Source organism: Heterocephalus glaber, unplaced genomic scaffold, assembly GCF_053883595.1.
Source record: "Heterocephalus glaber isolate CG9 unplaced genomic scaffold, H.glaber_assembly_v1.0 deba00001472, whole genome shotgun sequence".
NCBI classification, from domain to species: Eukaryota; Metazoa; Chordata; class Mammalia; order Rodentia; family Bathyergidae; genus Heterocephalus; species Heterocephalus glaber.
Window position 1 is genome coordinate 89,126,475 of NW_028258315.1, and position 23,374 is coordinate 89,149,848.

The 23,374-nt window shown below is 42.1% G+C and overlaps 1 protein-coding gene across 24 annotated transcripts in view; it reads left to right on the forward strand.

Annotated features, from left to right (window-relative positions):
• Positions 1-23,374, forward strand: part of Erc2 (ELKS/RAB6-interacting/CAST family member 2) — a 1,049,338-nt gene that overhangs the window by 924,113 nt on the left and 101,851 nt on the right. For 3 of the 24 annotated variants that reach the window (XM_087182355.1, XM_087182357.1, XM_087182360.1), the window contains one exon: positions 13,782-13,969. The exons of 18 other annotated variants lie outside the window; for them this stretch is intronic. In XM_087182355.1, the coding sequence (XP_087038481.1) occupies positions 13,782-13,838 (57 nt within the window). In that variant the 3' untranslated portion in view covers positions 13,839-13,969. Of the gene's footprint in view, positions 1-13,781; positions 13,999-23,374 lie in introns of all 24 variants that reach the window. 3 more of the 24 variants (XM_087182356.1, XM_087182358.1, XM_087182361.1) reach the window with 1 other exon arrangement.

A 23,374-nucleotide genomic window follows, 5' to 3' on the forward strand; every position in this document is an offset into this window, starting at 1 on the left:
ATGCCAATCCCCCAGTGTATTCCACTCTTTCTTCACTGACACCCTATTCTCCCTCATGAAAAGCATAAACCCACTTGTCTTCAGGGACAAGCTTCATGTTTGGCCAGCCCACCACTTGGGATTTTTTCTTTAATCACATGTCTCAAGAGCTGTTATCTCCCCATTTCGGTCATTGGAGGAGAAAAGAGTGATCAAAGACACAAAATCTAGGGGAGATTGTAGAGTCAAATTGTCATTTTTACAGAGTGGAAATGAGGTATGGGTGATCACAATATGGGGAAACGCTTCAAGGGCCTCCTGGCCATTTTCATGTGCAGACATCTTTCATATCCATATGAGATAAAATCACTGTAAAGGATCATAAACCTCTGTCAGGATATTTGACATGCCCCGTAGGTAGTTGTTCAGAGCCAGTAAAAGCATCTTAATTGACCTAAATGACAACAGTTATGTTATAAATATGTAGAATTTATGACCTGAGAAGGTATAATCACATCCTCCATCAGTTAAGTCTGCATAGGAGAAGCTTGAGGATTTAAGATAGGGCTGCAAGTTGAAAAATCTGATTAGCCTTAACTTTATGGCAGACACAGAGCTAAGTGAATCGGAGTGCTTTCAAGTTCCTGATCTCTGGGAGTTAAAGGCAGTTGTGTTTCAGAGCTGGTAAAAGCCACCCAGTCCCTCTGTGCAGCTGTCATTTTATTGGCCTTGTAAAGTCTCACATTCACCGTGACAAATCCAAGATCATATACCTGCGAAGAAGTGATGTGTTAGATTATGGGGTGCAGAGGGAGCTGATAGTGGCGTTAGTGGGTGAAAGCATATATGTTTATACTCAGTCCCTCTGGAATGTGCAGAGTCATTGTGAAAAGCAAGTAGAAGCTGCTCCAAAGGGCACTCCAGGCTCCAGTGAGATGCCTCATTCTCTCTGGTGCTTACCTAGATGAAATGTATGGCAGAGTAAAATGAGTTTACTACCTAAAACTACACGTATTTTCAAGCTAGTTGAAAACTAAAATTTTTAAAACTTGATTCATTTACTGAGTTGTTTCTTGTTGTATTAATCAGTATGACTACATCAAAAACAAAAACTACAAAGCCAATCCATGAAAAGATGCGTGTCTCAAAAGAAATACATCAAAGATACCAATTTGATATCATTGATCAATCGAGTGATTGCTTAGGGACTCACTGATCCATGTAGTGGAGTGATTTTCAAGGTAAAAGGCAAACAGCTAGCCTAATCCAAATTTGCAGAGCTTCAAAGGCAATGAAGAGCTCAGGTTATCTATTTAGTGCCAGTCTGTGAAGTTGGAAATTTTCTTTAATAAATTTGAGAGTAATCTTACATAGAAAGCTCCAATTGATACCCACAGGGAGACCAGTTGTCTTTGAACTCAAGAGATGAAGTTTATCCTAGATTAACCCAAATCTTTCAGTTAATGCTGCTTTGGAATCTATGAAAAGTCCTGAATTTTGAGAGAAGCATTGTGGTGCTTTGGCAAGTGTTACCTGGCAATGTAACAACACTTTTAACTTCCAGGAGTTCCATTTATTGGTAAGCAGGTCTCCCCAGCAAAGGTCCATTTTGTACATGGAATCCTTGCATGTATCCATGCTCTAACAGGTTCTGAGGGCCAGATGGGTCCCAAGATGGCTAGATCCCAAGGTCTGCACACTCCATGTGTTACTTCTCAGTGAGTAAAAAACAAAGCTTCTGTTTGGGTTTTATTTTTATCGTACTTTCCACTGTACTTCTATACCCTAAAACACTGCATCTCCCAAATTCGGAACTCCATGCCTTACAGTGTGGGAGAAATAGGAAGTCTGGAACTGATTATGAAATTATGAAGCAGGGAGATGCAGAAATGTGAGAAGATCAGTGTACAAATGCATAAGCCCTGAAGTACACAGAGCCTGGTGTGAAGGACACATCATTTTGGGTTTGGACCCTGCTTTTACATTTCAGCCTAATACAACTGAGCACTTGCTTCATGTAGCACTTAGGGAGCTTTCGGTATTAACAGAATTCTTTTCTAAGAAAATTTCTTTGGATTCTTTCAGAATTTGTCCAGTTTCCAGGTTCCAATAGGAAAAACATGGACAGAATTTTAATAGAAAAATAGTACTCCGGGTTTTTTCAGTTGACAATTCCCTTTCTCTAGATTGGCTCTTGCTTTAAGTGGAACAGACCAGCATGATGAGGGAGCAGACAACCTTTGTACCTCGATTTCAGAAAAGGGAGAAATGGGAGGCACCTAGGGAGTACACCTGCTGGGAGTTTGAGCCCACTTCTAGTCCTCATCTCACTGAAGAATAGGCATGAGCAAAAGAGACAGTATATGCTGTCCAACACCGCCACCCTTGGTGTCCTTCACTCATGTCTCTCCAAGAATGAGGAGCTGGGTCTTTCTATTGTGTTGTTTTCCCATGATCAGGAGAGTCAGGAGAGTGATGGTGGTGGAGTTTTTTGTTATTGTTTTGTTTTGTTTTGTTTTTAGAGCTTTAACAGATTTCTAAAGGCCATACATTTTCATTAAAATTTTCAAATAATTCAGAAGTCTTAGGGCTATGATTACATCTTAGTGGTAGAATGCTTGCTTTGCATTCATGAGGCCCTCAGTTGAATTGGCAGCAACACAAAAACAAAATATTTGTAAAAGAAAATAAAAATTCCCTCTAATCCATCATCTAGAGATGCTAACATTTTGGCAAACTAAGTATCTCTCTAATTTTTCTACATACGGCCTTTTTAAATGGGATCTTATAGATGTTTTCATAACCTGCTTTTTGAACTTAATATTGTATGTTGGACACCTTTCTCCATTAATAAATACCTACATCGTTTGCATATTTACCCAATCTGTAATTATGAACATTTAATTCTTCTTGAATGTTCACTATTAGATTTCTGAAGTTCCTTATGCTTAACCTTTATTCATAGATCCAGTCATTTCTTTAGAATAAACTCCTGGAAAGGAAGTTGTACATTGATGTTGTTAAGTGTTGTGAAATGGCCTCACAGAGAGGCTTTGTCTGTGCTTCGTGTCTTGTCTTGAATGATGCCACCTCGCCATACCTACCCCTGAGTCTTTTTGTTTTGTTTTGTCTTGGCAACTTAACTCCAATATGTATAGAGCTCTGAGTTTTCCTCTGGGTTGTGGACTACAAAACAAGAAAAATACCCACATGTGAAACTTTCAAGTCCATTTAAGGAGAGATGGAAAACGTCCTTGCAGAGGTGAACGTGATGCGGGGACAATCTGTGCTCACACTCACTTCCCATTGCCAGCGTGGCCTGGTTTCCCTCCTGACAGTACAGTGCCTTCACTTACATTGCAGAGGCTTCAAAATGAGTCCTTTCCTAATTTCCTCATGAGGTCAGTTTTCTTTAGTGTAGGTAAGATCTATGGCAGTGGTGGCAAACCTATGGCTCGGGTGTTATCCTTGAAAGCTCTGAAAGGTTCACCATCACGGGTCTGTGGCCTTAGTCAGTGAAAGGAAAATGACCAGGTTGGAAAAGGATAGGAGCTCCTGCTTTCCTTGCTTTAGCTCTTATATACACCTAAAGCAAAGCTTAGTTAATGTGCTCATTTTGTCCCCAGTCCTGTGTTCTGAACCTGGGACTTCTTGGCCACTGAAGGGTGTAAGTTTCGGGGCCCTTTTATCCTTTTATTGGTGAATTCACTGAAGTGTAGGCAGACAGAAAATGTTCAAGTGGCAGGCAGATAAACTTGTTAAGTCTCTAGGAGTCTTTGCTTCCTTGCTCTGGGAGTTAAAAGGCAATTAGGCCTGTAGGTCTTTGCTGGCTTGTTTATTGGCATTTTACACATGGATGTTGGAGAGACAGGGCCATATTAAACATTCCAATCCTGCTGGCGGGGGTGGGGGTGGGGGGGATGAGACCTCAGCCCAGCTCTGTAAGTCTCCTCGAGAGACAGCCTTGCCAAAAAGCTGGAGGAAAATTGTTTAAATATAGTACCTGTGCTCCCCAGTGCTCATTGTTGGTGGAAAATTGAAGTCAGCTAGCTCCATGCTGTGTTCCATTTCCTGGGAAATGGTTTTATGGAAGAGCGGTTGATGAAAAAGTTCATTCCTTCTGTAATTGGTAGCTCCCTGACAGTGCTAGTGAAGGTAGGGGCACACTGGAAATGTTTCTAGGCTGGGCCCTCTTGGGAGGCAGTGGGTGGGGGCAGATTTCCACCAAGCGCCCAGTCCCGCTGATTCTGTCTCCCCAGCCAGCCTACTCCTGAGGAAAAAAATTGTGAAGGAACTAGGTCTTGGGTTCCTTCTTCATGCCCCTGTATTAGGGGAGTGATAAAGATCCTCATCCCCATCCCAGCCTGGAAATTTATATTTTCTCAGGGTCAGCGTGGGTGACACTTATCAATGAAACTGATGCAGATTGCCACAGCTTGATAAACTTCAGTGGTGTAAAATATTGGCCCAGGAGTCAGGCACTCCTGAGTTTGATTTTGGGCTCTTTGTGGCTCAAATCAATCTCTGTTTTCCCAGCTGTAAAATAGGAACAAATAGAATCCCTAGCATGCTGGTTTGTTGAGAGACTAAATGAAATAATTTGAGAAAGTGCTTAGCATGGCACAGAAGAGCACAGTAAATAGTAACTGTTATTGTTACCATTAAAATGTGGTTTATTTAACACACATATTAGTATAGATGTATAAATACATCTATAAACACACACAATTGAGTGGCAGTTACACTTTTTGACAAAACTTGGCTATTTTCATTTTACCTGAATAGGACACTACTGAAATATAAAGGCTTGTGTGTATAAAATGAGAAAATCCTTGCTCTTGTCCGGAATACCTGGAATGTAAGGGTTTTCAGTTTCCACAACTGACCATTGTGCTCTGCCATCAATGGAACTCCTTTCCTAAGTGGCTGCTACTTATCCAAATCTTGCTTTCTGAAGAGTTAGGCACCCTGACTTAATTCTCTCAACTAAAGAAAACACAATAGATAACTGCAGCTTTTATTCCCATTCTGACCTTCCAGTTCTGAAACTAATTTGCCATAGTGTCTTGCCAGCGTCTGTGCAGGGACTTCCTCTAGCCCAGTGAGTAATGTGGTTCTGATTAAGGACATCCTATAAGACCCAGGAGGATGGCCGGGAAGGAAACTGGCCTGAGACTCCAGAGTGAATTTCCATCCTTCAGTCAGATACGTGATATCGAAGACCAGAAGGTAGAGAGAGTTTATCTTTGGGAAGACTCAGAAAGAGAGTGAAAGCAAATGGCTGACAAATTGGCTGTCTTTTATGCAACGTTGACCAGCTCCGCCTGCCTCCTACCAGAAAGAGGATATGCAGGCCCCGAGGCCAAATGGCTCTGCAGGCAGTCAGCAGGCTTTTTGAAGTCTCCTTGCATGCCCCCTCTAACAACATGGCCTCTGCTGGATTGCCTCCTCAGAAAGGCATGAAAATTTAATTTTAACCTAAATATCATGGTTCAAAAAACGAGAATTCATTCCTCTTCTTAGTGTGTGCAGTGTTAGGGCAAAATATCTGTTATTTTGAAACAAGGTACTTTTTTTCCTCCCTACAGTTTAAGAAGGGGGTTACAAATGCTAAGCCTTGCTTTATTCCATGGAAGTAAGACCTCTCCCTGAGGCCCACTAGGCACACCATGAGAAAACTAGGAGGTGGCTCTGAGGAACACAGTAGACCCCATTTGCTCTCCCTGGGCTCATGGGGCCTCTGCATCCATGGGACGAAGGACAAGAGGGACATGGTGGGTAATGGCATTTGGAGAGCTTGGAGTTTCTTTACCAAATATCCAAGAATCTGCTAATAGTTGTAACTCTAATATGATTTTCTTGTTAATCTCTGTCAAACCATGAAATCTGATATGTTAACCATGACTAAGCCGTGAAATTTGTCAACTTTGTGATTTACACAAGCTCTGTATTTTTTTTTTTAAGTTTTAACACAAAGTGCAGAACATTACTTCCCAGCATGCTCCTCCCAGCAGGCTGCTAGTATCATATGACAACAAGGAAGAACAGACCATGGGCATTTCTCATGCTGTTTCAGGAACCAAAAACAGATAAGATAAAACCTAAAAACTAAATAATTTATTTTCCTTTGAGGCAATAACTGAACATAGCAGATTTGCTTACATATCAGTAAGTATCAAATAAACATTCACAATAGTTTTATGGTTCATGTCACTGGGGATGATAATAAGCTTCCTTAAAGTTGTAGATTGTGAGAAAATGAATGAATAAAATATATATGTTGAATAATTAATCTCTCCCCCAGAGTACGAGTTTAGGGTCTGATTCGGAGCCCTTTGCTTTTGGCTAGGTGAGTAAATTTGTGTTAGTCTGTTAACATTTTCTCCCTTAGTTTTTTCTTCTGAAAAACAGGGATGATAGTACTGGGACCTAATTTGTAGGTGGCTTTAAGGCACAAAAAAGACACTATACAGCTCAGAGCTAGACACATCTGTCCTTTTTCCATCTGGCTCTTATCGTTGGTATAACAGGATACAATGATATAATAGATTGTTGAGTAACCAAATTATCCCCAAAAGAAAATTAAGTTAATAAAATTGGGGGAACTGTACTTTATTTTGTCAGAGGGAAAGTGAGCAGTATTTGGCAAGGCAATGCCATATCTGTAGACAGCTTCCCATATGCAGTCAGGGAATGCAGCTCAAAGGAAGAAAGAAATGCTAAAGGACTGGGGTGTGGTCTGGGCTGGATGTCTTCTTTCTTATCCTCACCTGCCAAGTATTTTTCCTTGGACTCAAGAAAAATACCCAGATCCTCCCCTACTGTCTCTTGACTTCTGCTTTCTAGAATCTAGGATCAGATAATCAGAGGGCTTGGAACTCAGAGTACTATGTTAACTTCAGTCATCATGTAGTCAGTGCTTTAAAACTTTCCTTTTAAACACAAAATTTTGTTCCGTGCTCCAGAACCCAGATGAGCCCTTCCAGATACCTTTCTGCTAGGTCTGTGGCTCATAACCTGTGAAAACCATCAGGCCGGTTGTATGCATTACAGACAAGGAAATATGAGCCCATGGAGTTTAGGGGAGTCTGTGCACCTCTCATCCTGGCCATTTCATCTTATTTTACTCAGTTCCCTGCCATTGCCCAACCTCCTCTCTCCCCACACAAACAGGAGGAAAGGGAAAACAAGATACAAAACTTCAAGATGGCGTCAGTCGACTTCCCCAGTGTCTCAGACCCTTGAAATGTCCATTTGCCACAGAATGTATAAAACCTCTGTTCAACTCAAAAACAGTTCTCTGCAGAAAGGTATGGATGTGTATACACATTCTTCTACTGAGAAGGTTCATAACTTCCATCAAGTTCCCTCAAAGGAATTTGTGACCCATCCCCAAAGGGTTAAGAATGCTTTCCCTATAATTTGTGCCCCTAAACGTCACATTTCCAGTTTTGAGTGTGAATTGCAAGGTTAACAATTACATCCACTTTAACCTTTCAAGGCAAATGTAGCATATAATCCTATGAGGGCCTGAAGTCCCAGCTTTGCTTGTAAAACAGCAATTGGGTTGTGGATTCTTTAGGTTGCTTTTACAGCTTTAGTTTTCAGCCTGAACTCTAACTGGAACTAGGTTCTTACCATCTGAGAACCTAGATAGCTCAAATTGGTAAAATAACAGGTTTATTTATAATGGTCCAGACAAATGTTCATTTACTTGCCTAATTCTGCTTTACTCCTAGCTTAAGGTTGCCAGATTTAACAAATATAGGAGGGTTTGGGAGGATGGCACAGTGTTAGAATATTTTCCTAATGTGTTCAGGGCCTGAGTTCAATCCCCGGCACCAAAAAAATGAACAACTACAAAAATGGGATATCTAGTAATATTTAAATTTCAGATAAATAACAAAATTTTTAGGTAAAGGGAAAAATTGAATCACTTTGCAGATGTGGAAATAATCTTCTTTCAGCCCTAGATCTTTTATTAGAGAAATTGTAGGAAGTTTACTGTAAATAGTCACAGGATCTTTTGAGATGATGGAAATGTTCAAAAGCTGCTTTGTGGTGGTGTTTGTAACTGTATAAATTACTCAAAATTACTTCACACTTAAGATGGTGAACTTGATGATATATAAATTATACCTTGAGAAAACTTTTTTAAAAATTAGGGGATGGCTGTGCTTAATTTTTTATTCTGAGTTTCAGACAAATTTGAAAATCATATATCTGCTCCTTATAATAAAGTATGTAAGTACCTATACTACTTTGTGGACCTACTGAAGTTCTTTTCTGGTTGCTACCTCCTACCTTAACCAAGACTACACACTATTAGAATCCTTTTCTTAATGTTGAGGGGAAGACTTCTCTCTGGCCAGAGCATGGAGTTGCTGTTTTTGGAAGTTTTCTTCAATTATTGGCAGTGAAGGTGACCTCTTCAGACACTTGCCACCCCTGGGAGACTGCCTCTCCTCCACTACGAGCTAACAGGACATGGGGAGGGTAGTACTTGTCCTGTGTATGTAGAGCCTTGGTTTTTTTTGTTTTGTTTTATGTAAACAGAAGGACATGCCTGCTCAAGCGGATTCATGTTTCCACCTTGACTGACCTCTTTGGTACAAACAGGGTGTTCTCCTGCCAGCATTACAGACTTAGTCAAGAGGCACCGCCACCAAAACACACAATACTCATTCTGAGGTTCTGGTACCAGCTGAAATTGGGACATGGACTGCTCTTCCATCTCTGCGGACACACCCTGGTGTGGGCGGGATGAGGGTCTCAGTGGGGGTGCTATTCACCAGAAGAGTGTGCTTGGAGGAAGTCACTCCTTATTTAGCATGGTTTGAGATTGACATCCCCCAGATTGAATTACTAACCTCTAGAAAGAACAGTTGTTTATGCAGTTCATAAGAGCCACTTTGAGCCTCTGCTAGAACCTCAGGATAAGTTCTTTTCTGTTAATGTTTGTTCTACATGTTAGCTCTTTATCAAAAGAAACACCAGCAGACCCCCCCAAAATAATTGGAGGAGAGCCAAGGCCGCTCAGAGATCACTTTATTCTTACTCCTCCAGTGGAAATGTGTCATTCCCCCAAGTGGTCTGATTTCACTAGGAGTAGTGGAGCTGCAAGGCCAGCTGGAGAATGAGGGGACAGAAGAATGAGGCAGCTGGAGAAGCTGATGGCTGGGGGGCGGCAGACCGGAGAAGCGGCTGTGTCCCACCTCCAGAAATCTGAGCTCCCTTACACTCTACCACCCCACAGCACTAGAACCTCTAACTAGACAAGCACAGAATCCAAACATATTCATGCCAGCAAGCCTCAGCAGAGCCCCGTCTTCACACACAAGCCTGCACTGTGGTCAGAATTCAGAACCACGAGGAGTACACGAGCCTGTGCCTTGAAGCACTAATTTGGCAACTGGTATCCAAAGTGCTACGGCACCCCTGGGCTGCCCTCAGCTAGCTTCCTGCGACAGGACATAACAGGTGTCCTCGTTAAGAGGTCAAACCAATTCAGATCTCTCCTTCCAAGCCTAAGAGTGCAGGTGGTGATTCAGTGACTTCTAGCTTCTCATTCCAGTCAGTCCTGGAAGAATGACTTTCTCCCAGTTCACTCTGAGCTGTGGGTACCAGGGTGCAAGTACATGCCTTTCCTTGAAGAATGTGGTATAAACCCTTGATTTTGCATATTTTAAATGTCTTCACCCACATTTATCCAAATAAGTGAAGTGTTACTTTTTTTTACCTGCAAAGTAGGTGATTTGAAGACTTTTCTAGAAGGATCCTCTGTTGAGCTCAGCCCCTTCATGCTTTTGGCTGGACTTGAATCCAGAAAGCACAGCCATCATTTTAAGTTTCCATTTTCTTTTCTGTAAGTTTGAGAAGCCAAATACCCGCTTTGGACTCGATGTATAGACATCTGGGTGTTTTTCGTTTCTAATTTCTTCCTGTATATTCTTTTCTTCTCATTGGTCTTAAGGTAAAATTATTGCCATTTGATGTATTTTCCTCCACCTTAGTCCTTAATGGGTCAGCAAATCTTAGTGGTTTTGCCAGGCATGATGGTACATGCCTGTAATCCCACCACTCAGGAGGCTGAGTCAGGAGGATCATGGAGAGTTCAGAGCCAGCCTGGGCTACATAGTGATTGAAAGTCACCCCAAACTACATAGCAAGACCCTGTCTCAAACAGAACAGAACAGAACAAAAACAAAATAAAAACTTAGTGGTTTTGTAGCTGTGATAGTAATATTACTATCTTGGGTGGTTTTTGTTTTGTTTTGTTGGTTGGTTGGTTTGTTCTTCTAGTTAGCTGTCCTCATAGGATATTTTACATGGCTTTTGTAGAGTTCTATAAAGTGGTGGTTCCCTCACTTTCACATTTCCAGTAGAGGAGAATATAATACTGAAAGGAATCATGTTTTCAAAGGTGCTGTGAAGAAAACCCAATAAATTCCCCAAACATTCTGCTAAAGCAGTGGTTCTCAACAAGGGATAATCCTGGCCCCTACCCTGGACATTTGATGATGTCCTCAGACATTGCTAATTGTCCCATATTAAGGAAATGGGTGCTACTGGCCTCTAGTGGATAGAGGCCAGGGATACTGTTGTATATCCTGTAGTACACAAGGCAGACCCAACCACAAAAATATCAAAAAAATAATACCAACATTGACACTCTTACCATTAAAAGAATTCTAGTTCGCTTTTACTTTCTCTCAAGGCCAAGAAACAAGGCAAAGAGAAACAAAATGTTCCATCTTAATGAATGCAAATGTCTTGAGTTCTCATATCCCCATGGATGCCGGAGTTGAATACAGGGGGACACTTAGTGAACAGGGCAAAGTGCAGGGTTGAAGGAGGTCTTCTCAGCTCTAGCAGCTGTCTCAACTCCAAGAAGAGAAAACTCTGACAGAAGTAAAGGACCAAAAAGTTACAAGGATGTTTAGTTTGTGATAAAAATCATTTTGCAGATTAAAGCGCTTCCTCCTGCCCATAAAATGGTATGTTCTTTAAATAACTCAAAACTTGGAGGCATTTAACTGTTGTGAGGAGGAGGCAGGACTGCTGCTCACAGCCATGCTCAATTAATTCCATCCTTGTAATCAGGTCTGCCCAAGCCTAGCAGTGGCACTTTTCATATTTTCTCCAGCATGCTTTGGAACTAACTCACATTCTCAATGCCCATACGTACTCTCAGCATGAAACAGTTTGGGAGTGTGAGGAAATTGCTTCCTGGGACCAGTTTTTCTCCCCATATCTCAACATTCCCTCACTCCTTTGCTGGTGGCAAGATAGCTGCCAACCATACCAGCATTTGTATCTTCTCACATGTAAGTGCAGTTAGGAAGAGTGAGACCCTTTCCCAAGATACTCAGCAAAGCCTCACTGTGTCTCATTGGCTTGGCTGGGATCATGTGCTCATCCCTGAAGCAATCCTGGGGCTGAGGGAATACTAGGAGCAGATTGGCTGTGGCCTACGTTACAGCATATCCGTGAGCTGCAGTGGAACTCCATGTGATACATATGAGCTTAAAGTGAGACAGATGTGTTACTGCCTCAAAGGGAAAGTTGGGGGCAAGATAACAAAAACAGTAGAAATGGATTCACAGAAGGGCACATACACATATAGACGATTTGCTTCTAAGAGGTACAACTTGCTACTAAGAGGCAGCAGAAGATTTAGGTTCTTATCCTAGCATAGCAGTTAACTAGTTGCTTAACCTGAGATAACTTTATAACTCTCCCTGCATCCTCTTTCTCATCTACAACATGGAAGTTTCTGTCAAGTAGGGTATTAGTTATCTCAGGATATTAGAGGACTGTGCAAACCCATAATGTGGTAAACAGATTCTCTTCAGCTTCTAGAGTCTAGAAGAATCTAGACCAGCTACAACCCCCACCCCGCCCCCACTAGACCATATGAACCTTTGGAAGCCAGTGTCTAAATTTACCCCAATCCTCACTGTTGCAGGTCCGTATGGGAAATCTTATGAGGCCAATGATTGAGGTAGTTGACTTGAAAAAGTCTCTAGTAAATGACATAATTGGTTTTAATTACATAATTAGGGCACTTAAAGTGTGGGGGTAAAAGGTTACTATTACATTTAGGAGTGAGATCCTCCTATGAAGCAAGGGTGTTTAAACCAGCATGTCTTCACATTTCTCTCTATTTTTTCAGAGGCAAACCAGAGTAGGCTGGCCTTGGCCCTGGCAATTTGGGGATGATTAGCTTGCATGAGGTAGTGCTGGGGTTGCTCCTGGTATCATAGGAACCTTTGTAAAGAGATGGAAGGGGCTTCCGTAAAGACCTCACTGTGATCTGAAGTTAATGAGCAGTGGGAACTCAACTGTCAGCAACTGAATCTGATTGGGCAGGGTAATTATATGATTGCCTCTGGTGTTTGCACATGCACAGGGATATTTTTATTGGAAAAAACCTAATTGCTTACTTACCTAGTGGAGGGAAAACGTAAACAAATTTGTGTTGTCATAGGTTAAGAAGACATCCTTTCTTTGTCTCATAAATAACTGCCTGCTCTGCTTCTTAGACGTGAGGGTTTTGTTTCTTTTGTACTCAGTCAGGGATGTTATTTGTAGGACTTGAGTTATGTGATAATATTAAAACATAAAAAGGTATTTTTGGTCTCCACATTTTTGGTGAAACAACCCTATGCACTGCCCTTTCTTAAACCATCCCTTACAATGGTCTCTTTCATAACGCACAGGCTGCTATAATCGTAGACAACAACACTTAAATTGCTGGGACTTTCACAGGTGTTTTGTTTTGGTTCGGTTTGGTTTTCCCAATGTGAAGACCCTTGACAATATTGGCTTCATCAACTATCTGGTTTCCCTTAACTGCATAAGGCAAGTTGGAGGTCTTGTGTCTGTGATAGCCTTTTAGACATGAAAAACACCAAGGTTAAGAAACACAAAATGCTCCCTCTGCAATTTCCCAGGGACTTAGAGGGAAGACAGGCCAAAGTGGGAAAGCCAAAGGAAAGATGCCTTGGGGCTCTGGAGTTGGTGATGCCAAATTACAGTCCTGCATCTTGTCTGCTTTGACAATTCTAGCTGAGGATGGCATCTCACCCCTGCTGCTGTGATGCAGAAAATAGACCACTGCAAATGGGTCTGCTTTAAAGCCATTTGACTCCACACTGTTGTTTCTTTCTCACTTCTAATGGAACCAACTATTTTCTAAGTCTTTTCCCTTTCTGAGACCCTACCAGTGATGCAGAAACACGACTGGATGGTGGAAATTGGAGGAGTACCTTGTGATGAGGCCTGCAGACTCCAATTCTCCATGCTCTGGGTGGTGTAGGATTATGGGCTGGAGAATGACTGAGAACAGATTCTGACCCCTCAGACTAGCCCTGTTCTCTTGTCTCAGGATCCGGTACATACTGACCCACCCCATTCCTCTCTAGCTAACTTCGTAGGAGTTTAGGCTCACTGTTAAATGTTCCTCTGGGCACTTCCCTGACCCCTCCTACAATCTGGGCTGGCTGCCTTTGCTCTGTACTCCACAGCGCCCTCTAGATTCCCCCCACCCACTGTCCTGTAATTGCTTGCCTCATTGTCTCCAGAACAGTCCAGAAGCTCCATGAGGGCAGGGCTTGTGTTTACATTTGTCACTCCTTTATCTCCATGCAGTCTAGTTGGGTGCTTGATTAGCATGTCGAGTGAATGAATGAGGAAAGGCATGGTTGCTGAGTGTCCGAGAGAATTGTGTGTGCTACCTAGGTTTCCCTACCCTTGCGTTAATACTGCTTTCTTGTTGCTTACCATTTTCATTGCCTTAGATGATCCAGCTCTGTTGGAGGCACGTAGGCACAGCCAAATCTCATGCTGTACATTGATCACCTGTCCAACCTTTGCCTAGAGTGGGAGCCCCCAGTTCCTTCAAGAGATCCAACTTTACCTGTCTGTAAAGAAGAAGAGAGGAGGGAGACAGCAGGGAGGATCCGGTGGCAGTTGAACACCAGAGCAGGTCCACTGTTTACTTTTACCCTTTTGGAGGTGGGTAATTGCAAATGTGGTGGGGTGCTGGGTTTCAGAAAGATTCTGCATAATAACCTTGGATTTTGGAGCTCACATGTACTTCACTTTTTGCTAGAGCGTAGGGTTGCTATTTTGTATTGAATTCATAGCCAGACTCCATGATTCTCTCTAGCAAAGATTAAGGATCCAGGTTTGTCAACCACACAGTGTATGCATCAGTCTCATAGAGGCTGTACATAGTGTTGTTTGTGTCTTGCAACATGGACTGAGAGGAGGGTCTTTCATTGGTTGCCATTTAATGACTATTATGGCTTTCCCCCCGATACTGGGGATTGAACCAAGGAGCAGTCGTCACTGAGCTACCTCCCTAGTCCTTTGTATTCTTTATTTTGAAATCGGATCTCATTAAGTTGCCCAAGTTGGCCTTTTACATGTGATCCTCCTGTCTCACCTCACCCTCCTGAGTAGCTGGGATTATAGGCATTTGCACTATGCCAGGGGATCCTGCGACTTCTGATGTTTTAAATTCCTCCACTCCCTAGGTGACCTGTTCGACCAATGATGGCAAACTTTTTAGAGCTTTCAGTGATGACAAACAGCTTGCAGTGGCATGCATGCTGTAGGTTTGCCATCTTTATGTTAGACTATGAAATCCTTAGTAACCACGAATAGGTGAGATTTTATTTAGAATCACCACTACACAGTCTTGGAGTGTGTCTAACCAGTTTATTTCCTAAGCAGAACATATCGCTATGACCTTGTAAGCTTCAGGCAAGAGAGCCTCTTATTAAGCCCCGTGTTTGTTTGTTTGGTACCAGGGATTGAACTCAGGACCTTGAGCTTTCGAGGCAGGTGCCAGAACCACTGAGCTAAATCCCCAGCCAAACCATCTTGTTATTGATTGGCCTGCAATGATGATTTCTGGGTAGATAGAAGTTTGCACATAGAAACTACAGCCTAACATGTGCCAGGACAGAATAAAGGCATTGGTCATGTGCTTCCCGTGGAGCAGTCTGCACCCACCTGTCCCAGATCTGAAGTGTATCCTCCCTGTATTGGTTCTGAGTCTCCATGTACTTTGCATCCTTGAGTTGCATTTCTACTTTAGCATAATACCTTGAAATTGGACTTTTTAGGGGTTTCTTTCAGGAAAGAGTTTCAGTCCACTTCATTTTACAGTAAGTGTGTTTGCAGACACTGTACACTTTGAATCAAGTAGCCTGGAGCCATTGTGAGCTTTATTCCTGAGTTTTAAGGGAAAATTTAGTGGCACTTTCAGTTTTGGAGTAGCACCAAGGGATGCCTTACCATCTTGTATCCTTTCTGGATTGAAGCATGTAATAACTGCCTACACAAATAAGTCACATACTTTTGCAAAAATAATCTTTGAATTACATTTAATTTAAAATTAAACTTGGCAGTGCAGTCTCTGAGTATCTCAGTTTGTCTAATCACAATGATCTATTTCCTTTTGGAGTACTTCTGCACACAATAGGTTAGTCTTTTTGTGATCATTGTGCAATGTGAATAAATGATTGCCATTTTAAGTCATACTCAAACTAGTCATTGTTTTGTTGCAAAACTATTTCGCCGTGTCCCTTCATTAATTGATTTATTCAACAAACAGATTTTAACACAGGTTCTGTAAGTGCGGTGCCTGTACCAATAACCCAAATCCCAGCACCATGTGGAAAATATAAATTCTCAGGCCTCACCCAGGCCTATTCAATCAGAAACTCTGAATGGGGTCCTGGGAGCTATGTCTGAGTGAGCCTATGGTGTTCTGTTGCACAGAAAAGTCTGAGAGACATTGGTTTAAAGTTCTGCCAGTGTGTGTGTGGAACTGTTAAAGGTGTGTGACTACAGTCCTTCCGTCCAGGAGCTTGTGATCTGATCAAGGGCAGGCTTCAATTGAGACAGTTAAGCAGAGCAATCTTTATAAAATGTAAATTACATCATCCACTCACTTCCTAAACCCCTCCAGGCAGTTCCCTTTGTTCTTCTAATGAATCTAACTGCTTGACTAAGGCCTGCAAGGCCCAGCATGCTCTGTCCCCTACCTACCTTCCCAGCCCTATCTGGTACTGTTCCCTTTCTCCCCTGGTGCTCTGTCACGCTGCACCAGGCTTCTTTCTGATCCCTCAACATGCCCATTTAGTGTGGTGTCTGCAGGAGCAGAGAAGGGGAAAGTAGGCTAAGAGGATGGTAAAGGTTCAGTAATAGGAATAGGCTTGGCCACTAAAGTATTTTTTGCCTTCAGTAAAATATTTCTAAATTCCTGCCCTCATTGATTAATATATTGAGATAGATAGATAGATAGATAGATAGAGGTGATGATATAGTGATATACCATAGTATTATTTGACTCAAATTATGGCATAGCAAAGTCTGGAAAGACTTGCCAAATCAATAAGGATATATTGCATAGTTTTGCTTCGCCTTAGTGGTGTGTATCTTTATTGACTTCTGTCTCTGAGGGTTGGCTGGGCAGGTACAAGTGCTCAACCACTCTGGGAACTGAGTAAACATGGCTGGGCTGAGAGACCAGTGTGAAATTGTGTTGCCCAACAACATTTATGGAGTTGACAAATGCTGTCCTCATTTAGTTTTAGGAAAGATGGTATCCCTGTCTATGGGGTTTTGTCTTTTTAAAACTGTGAATGCCAATGTGGATCTTTGAGATATTAGAGGGACCATGTAATGTAAGAATAAAGCAGCTGTTTGGATTTTTATGAAATGTGAAAATAGTGTTTTTCAAGATTCTCTTCACAATGACAAAGGCGGAAAAGTTTAAAATATTATAATTTTTTAACACTTATTGAATTTGAGGCAAAGGTGTTCTTAAATGTTTAGAACTCCTGGACCCAAGAATAAGAACAATGGTTTGTTTTGGGGGGTTTTTGTTGTTGTTGTTTTGGTTTTTCATCTTGTTTCTGTTTTGACTATCCCGGCTATAATTTTCGTAGTACCAGGCTGTTATTTTATAAATGTAGCATCTCTGGTTTTGGAGATAATTTGCTCATTAAAAAGCCTCTCTTCTGCAACCTTCAGCAGAGGAGCAAAAGGTCAGCTTGGAAGTGCTAAAACGGAGAGTGAGGTATGGTCCTGGGGGAAGTGTTCCTGCCATTCCCCCAGCTTCTTCTCACCTTGTAAATCCCTCCCAGTGAAGGGGGAAGTCTCCTTAAATCCTGAGCTCCATCATCTTTGAGGGTGCCCTTTCTACTGCTAAGACAAAGCGAGTCTGCCCTACTGGGTAAAGGTGCCTATATGCACAGGGCAGACAAGGTAAGTCCCCAAGCCCACAAGCTGGGTGGGCTTTGTGGAGTAACCATACTTCACATTTTGAAACATGGTCTGAACGATAAACACAGATAGCTTGGACAGCAGAGAACCAGGATAGAGACTCCCTCTGGGGCTGGAAGATGAGGCAGGCACAAGGTCAAGAGTGCAAACTGAAAGGTTTGGACAGGTGTCTTGGTTGGCAGTGTGAGAGGGGACAAAGGAGAATGTCCCCAGGAAGCTGGCATCACTTCCATGCTAACTAGGATTCTGCCCACGTAAGCTAGCATGGCAGAGAACCTTCAGGGAAAATAACCAAGTGGGTTGGAAACACTGCTGCAGAGTGAACCCTAGAGGTAGAGTGCGTTTCCCACAGAGACTTTGATTTATGAGTGTGCTAATAGTAGATGTATTGTGTCTGAATGTGACACCAGCACCTTAGCACGTATTTCTGTCTCTTTTGTGCTTTTTCCGGCTCTTGGTGCATCTCTTTGAGATAGTCCTTTTCAGGGCTGGGCTGGTCCTTGGGAACAAAACCTCCTGCAGGCTCTTCACCTTTTCCTGGAGAACACTCCATTGACTTTCTGGGAAGGGTTGTGAACCCCTCCCAAGAATCTACTCAGGTATGGCCAGAACTCTGTGAGGGAGGAACTCTCTTTCCCCTATGCTTTCTCAACCCAGAGGCCTTTTTGTATATGTCCCATCTGTTGTGCTAATCAGGACACAGTTGGAGGGCAGGTTCTTTGTCTATTGTTTCTTGGTCCCTAGAGTGTTACTTCGCATAGATCAGGCACCCAGAAATTGTTGACAAATGAGAGAAGAATTTCTGCAAATCTAAATGCCTTGGCAATCCAGAGATTCAATTTCAGGAATGAGATAAATGAGCTGCCTGATTCATTTATCCATCCACTTATCCAGAAAAATCTAAGAACTTTCTCTTTAGCCATACAGCCAATCACAATGCCTTGCTCAGGGTGGTCCTGTGTCAATGCTGCTGATTGTAGAGGAGGTAGGACTGAACTCTGGCTCCTGAATCCCTGGCCTTCCTATCCTGAAGGCCCCAGCTTCATCTCTCCACTGCTGGGGAGTGAAAGTGCAGGTGCTGTGTGTGGCCGAACTCTCCCTCTTGTTTCCTAAAGGCACTTGTTTCCTAAACTCGTGGCATGAGCTCTGATACTTTAGATTGCCCAAGGACAGCTTGCTTGTCTGCACACAGCCAAAGTGAACATGAAATGACAGGGAGCAGGTAAAACTTTCTATGTGGTCTGAGTGGCCTTTTGAAAAATTCACAAACTAATGAAAGCAGGCCTTTAGAGCACCTCGGTTTAGGTTTCTATAAACTGAAGATGACCTGGTCTGTTTCTGAGAACGGGGAATTCTTTGATTGAAATGAAAGCTCTGTTTCTTCAGTGTAAAGAATTAGAGCCTGGGCTCTCAAATGAGCCTAAAAGTCAGTTTTGCCCAGATGGCTTTTTTTTTTTTTTGGTCCACACCGAGTTCCTAAAACCTGAAAACACAACATAAAATTCTGCCTTTCTGAATTTTCGGTGGAAAGCAATGTTCCCCCACAAGATTCTTCAAGCAATGCCTTTCACTCCAGCAGGTCCTCTCCAGTTTACCAGTCACCAGTGCTGGCCTTTGCAAACCCGGCTCGCTGCCCACATCTGGGTTCCCTCTCTGGTCCCCATCAACACAGAATGTGACTGTGTTTCGGACCTACAGAAGAGAGCCATGTGGTAGGCTTATTGTGGTCAGCACCAAGCATGATGATACCCAGCTTTGCCCCTCCTACTTCCTGTCCAGATGTCCCACGACAGAACTATGTATGGTGGTATCAGTGGCTCGCCACCCATAAGATTTACAGGGCACACTGGCCCAGGCCTTGCCTTAGTGATTCTGACATAATCACTCTCGGAGAGGCCCTGAGGCCATGTCCACAGGGACACCTTCCGAAGGTGGGCTTTGCGGCTCTTGCACAGCCCACCTGCTCTTGGTACTAGTGTCCTGTACTCATCAGCACTTTTATGCACTTCTGTTCCTCTTCCTGAACCGTTCTTGAGCATTGCAGACCACTGTCATAAATGTGGACTCAAAGAAGGGTGCACATGTTGAAGGGACCCTTAATAGAAAGGCATAGCTGGGCATGGCAGCCTGAGGCAAGGGGATTACAAGTTCAAGCCCAGCCTGGGCAACTTGGCAACTTAGTGAGACTCTGTCTCAAAAATTTTAAAAATGTGTTTAAAAGAAAACTGGGTACAGTATGAAGGTCCTGGATCCAATCCCCAGTACTGGAAGAAAAAAAAGACAGAAAGAAAAGGGGTACAATGCAAGAGACAGAGACATTGTCTTGGGTTGAAATCACAGGTACTGGGCGGAGAGGAGGTAGACTGAGGGTGGTGGACACACGCGCATGTCCTCTTCCCCTTGCTTGTGGAGAGACCTTCATGCCTGCTCGTTCCAGAGGGTGCCTGATCGCTGCTCCTTGAAGGCACCTGTTGGTTTCTTACTAGATCCTTGTCATTTTTTCTCTACATAAACAAGTCAGTAATTTTGCCAGACTATTTCTACTGTTTACCTCCTTTAGATTTTTCCTGGTATTCGCTAAGCCCTTTTAACCTGCTACATGTGTTTTCCAAAGGCGCATTTTCCATGTCCCTTCATTGATTGATTCATTCAACAATGTCTGGAGACATATTTTTGGCTATCACAACTCAAGGTGTGTGTGGAGATGTGTTATTGGTACATAGTGGGCAGAGCCCAGGGACATTGCTAAGCCTTCTGCAATGCTGAAGGAAACCCCCACAACAAAGAATGATCCAGGCCCAAATGTCAGTAGTGCTGCTGTTTAAAGAACCTGGCTTAAAGGGAACACATTCTACATTTGACATCAGTTGTTCTTTACCTGAGGATTTTTAATCCTTTGGGAGGCCTCACACAAACATAATTAGCCCTGGATCAGGGCAGAGTGCCTTATAAATACGTGTGGCAAATTCTCTGTTATGCATATGGACATTAGTATGACTTCTTTTTTTTGTACCGGGGATTGAAAGACATTATTGTGACTTCTAAAAATTAAAAACATGCTGAATTTAAAACATCAGCATTTAAGAACATTACTGGGTCCCTGGTAGCTTTTGATCATCAGGTGCTTTTCTGAATCAAAGGATAAGAGAAATAAAGTGAAACTTCAAGGCGGGAATCTCAGAATTTTCTGATGTTTAAAAAGAATAAAGTTGTGCTACTCCTATCTTTCATGATAAATCTGATATTTGATTATGCTCTTCTTCGGACGGGTGCCTATCCGAGAGTAAGTTCTAAGTGCGGGATGGCCTCTCACCAGTGGCTACAGTGTTAGGGCAGGTCTGGAAACTTTCCATTCTAGAATATTTCCTTCTGAGGATGGAGAAGGGCTCCCCAGACAAACTTCCCCTTTGTTAACTAATACCTTCATCCTGGCTGCCCACCCCCCCAGCAGTCTCATCTTCCTCAAACCTTCGGTAAAAAGATCATTTAACAAATACATCTGGCATTGGCCAGGATTTTTCTAGCTGTACGTTAATAAGGAATGGACTTAATCAGATTTAAAGAAACATTAGTACTCATTCAGTAGTAGTGATACATTTCTGGAAGTCATTACTTCCAGAGTAATGTCAATTCCTTAAGCACAACTGCCAAATGGATGCAGAGTAACTGAGATGACTATGCAAGGCCCTGAAATCTCAGTGACATTTATCAAGGTCATCAGGACCTATACTGTAGTCAGTGTTCTAGTGCCATAACCTAACAAGTCTTCATAGCAACCTGCGAAGTAAGCACTAATGTTATGACCATTTTATAGACATGAAAGCTAGTCTTAGGCCAGTGAGCAATTTATATGAAGTCACACAGTGATTCCTCCTTCTTTAACTATTGGGCTAATAATAGGACCGCACTGATGATTTTGATTTAGCAAGCTATTCTTTTAAGCTCTTTTTTTAAATTGGCCAATGCAGTTCCTGAGCTCACATGCAGCTATTATGAGAAATGATTTGTCAGTTGTAATAGATTTGGCAAAGGCTAATATATGTATATACTCATAATAGAAACGGTTTGGAGAACAAGACATTTGCAAGTTGGGTCCTCTGTCTCATTTACAGCCTCCATACATCATAGAAGGTGGTGCAGATGACACGGAGGGGAGCAGAGTGATGCTCACAGGCAGGAAATAAGCACTTTCACTACCAAGGTGTGGTTTTAAGCAGGTGATGTGGTCTCTCGATGTGTCAGGTATCTCCTGGCACACACAGGAGGTCGTAGTTTAATCATTCATTCAACAGCCATTTATTTGGCATCCTACCGCAGATAGGATGACAAAGGTTCTCTCTTTTACCGAGACTATAACAGATACTCCTAATGTAAGAAGTGAGCACTGTATCCCTACGAGGAGCCGTGACCCCTGCAGGGTGTCAAGTCAGGCTCACATCAGCAGATGTTTACTGGGTTCCTACTATGTGCTGGGCTCCATTACAGGAGCCAGACATTGCAGACATTTTACATTTCAGTGTGGGTAGGTAGGTGGGGAGTGAGCCAAGGAACAAATAGAATGATGTTAGAGATTACTAAGTTATATGAAAAAAAGACAGTTGATTGACATAAGAAGGAGTGGGAGTAAGAGGAGCTACTGGAGGTTGGGTGGTTGAGAAGGTAAAACAATGACAAGCCTTGCAGGATATGAACTATTTTCTGGGCAGAGAACAGGGTGGATTGGCCTTCATTTGTAAGGTTCTAAAGTTTCGTTATTTGTTAGCAGGGAAATTCAGAAGTCAAGTATGTACTACCACTTCTTGGAATTTGCTGGTATTTTTTGATGGCCAAACCCATGTTCTGTTTTTTGTAAATATTTCATGTGTACTTAAAGAAAATGCATATTCTATCTTTGGGGGGTTTTTTTGTGCATGGTTTAGGTGAAGCTTACATATTATTTAAATAAAATCTGACTATTAATGTTTTCACTGTTAACTGCTCAATTTCCAAGAGATAAGAATTAAAATCTTCCTGATGATTGTGGATTTAGTCATTTCTTAGTAATTCATTCAATTTTTGTTTGCTCTATTTCAAGGATATGCTTTTGTAACTGTATAAAATTTGATCATCCAACGTTACAGCACCTTGTGATTTGTTCTTATCTTTAATACCCCCTTTATCCCCATTAATGCTTTTATCTATGTTTTATCTGATAATATTGCTGAAGCAACATCATGTTGATTTGTATGTGTCAGTGTATATTTTTTCATCGTTATAAAGTTTAAACTGTGTGTCACTGATCCATTTTTATGAGCAACGTAAAGCTGAATTTTTAAAATGTGATTTCTTTGTCTTTTAATGGATGAATTAAGCTATTTGCATTTATCATAACTAATCTATAGGGACTTAACTATCTTATTTAGTATATTTTAGTATGGAAATTTCTTTTCTTTCTTGCCTTTTCTCTCCTTTTCTGCCCTATTTGAGTTGACTATGTGTTCTTTATTTCTTTCTGTTTTCCCCTCCACTGGATTTGGAGTTACATATTCTATTTCTCTTCTTTTAGTGGTTTAAGATAATATCTAGAGGAGAATTTGGCAAACACTCAGAAGCTCTTAATGCATCACCTTAGGTTGGTTTAAAGGCTTTCTCTCATACTCTAGTTCCCCAGTGGTTGGGTCTTTAATGGTGTAAGGTGTAAATGAAAGTGCAAAGTGTGTTCACTACGATGATTTTATCTGAGAGTATGGATTTCCAACAGGCTTTTCCAAGACCCGCCCGTCCCTCTTGCCTGAGGCTGCAGGTTAATTGACAAACTGCACAGCTCCCAGGGGTAATGGGTAACATGGCGGCTTTTGAGCAGAGTCCCTTGATTTCTTCTGTTGCCCTTTCCTTTGTCTACATTTGAGCTCTTGTAAGTGATGATAAACGTTAAATAGCTCCTGTAAAACTGTTGAATTGTCAATTTTTAAACTGCATAAAACACTGACATTTTCATTAGATCCCAGCTCTGAGGAATGTCCGGCTTTCATCATAACAGATTTGTTTATTTCTGCAGAGAGTCTTAATGTGCTGCCTATGGAAGAAATCTTTCTGTCACCTGCTCTTAAAT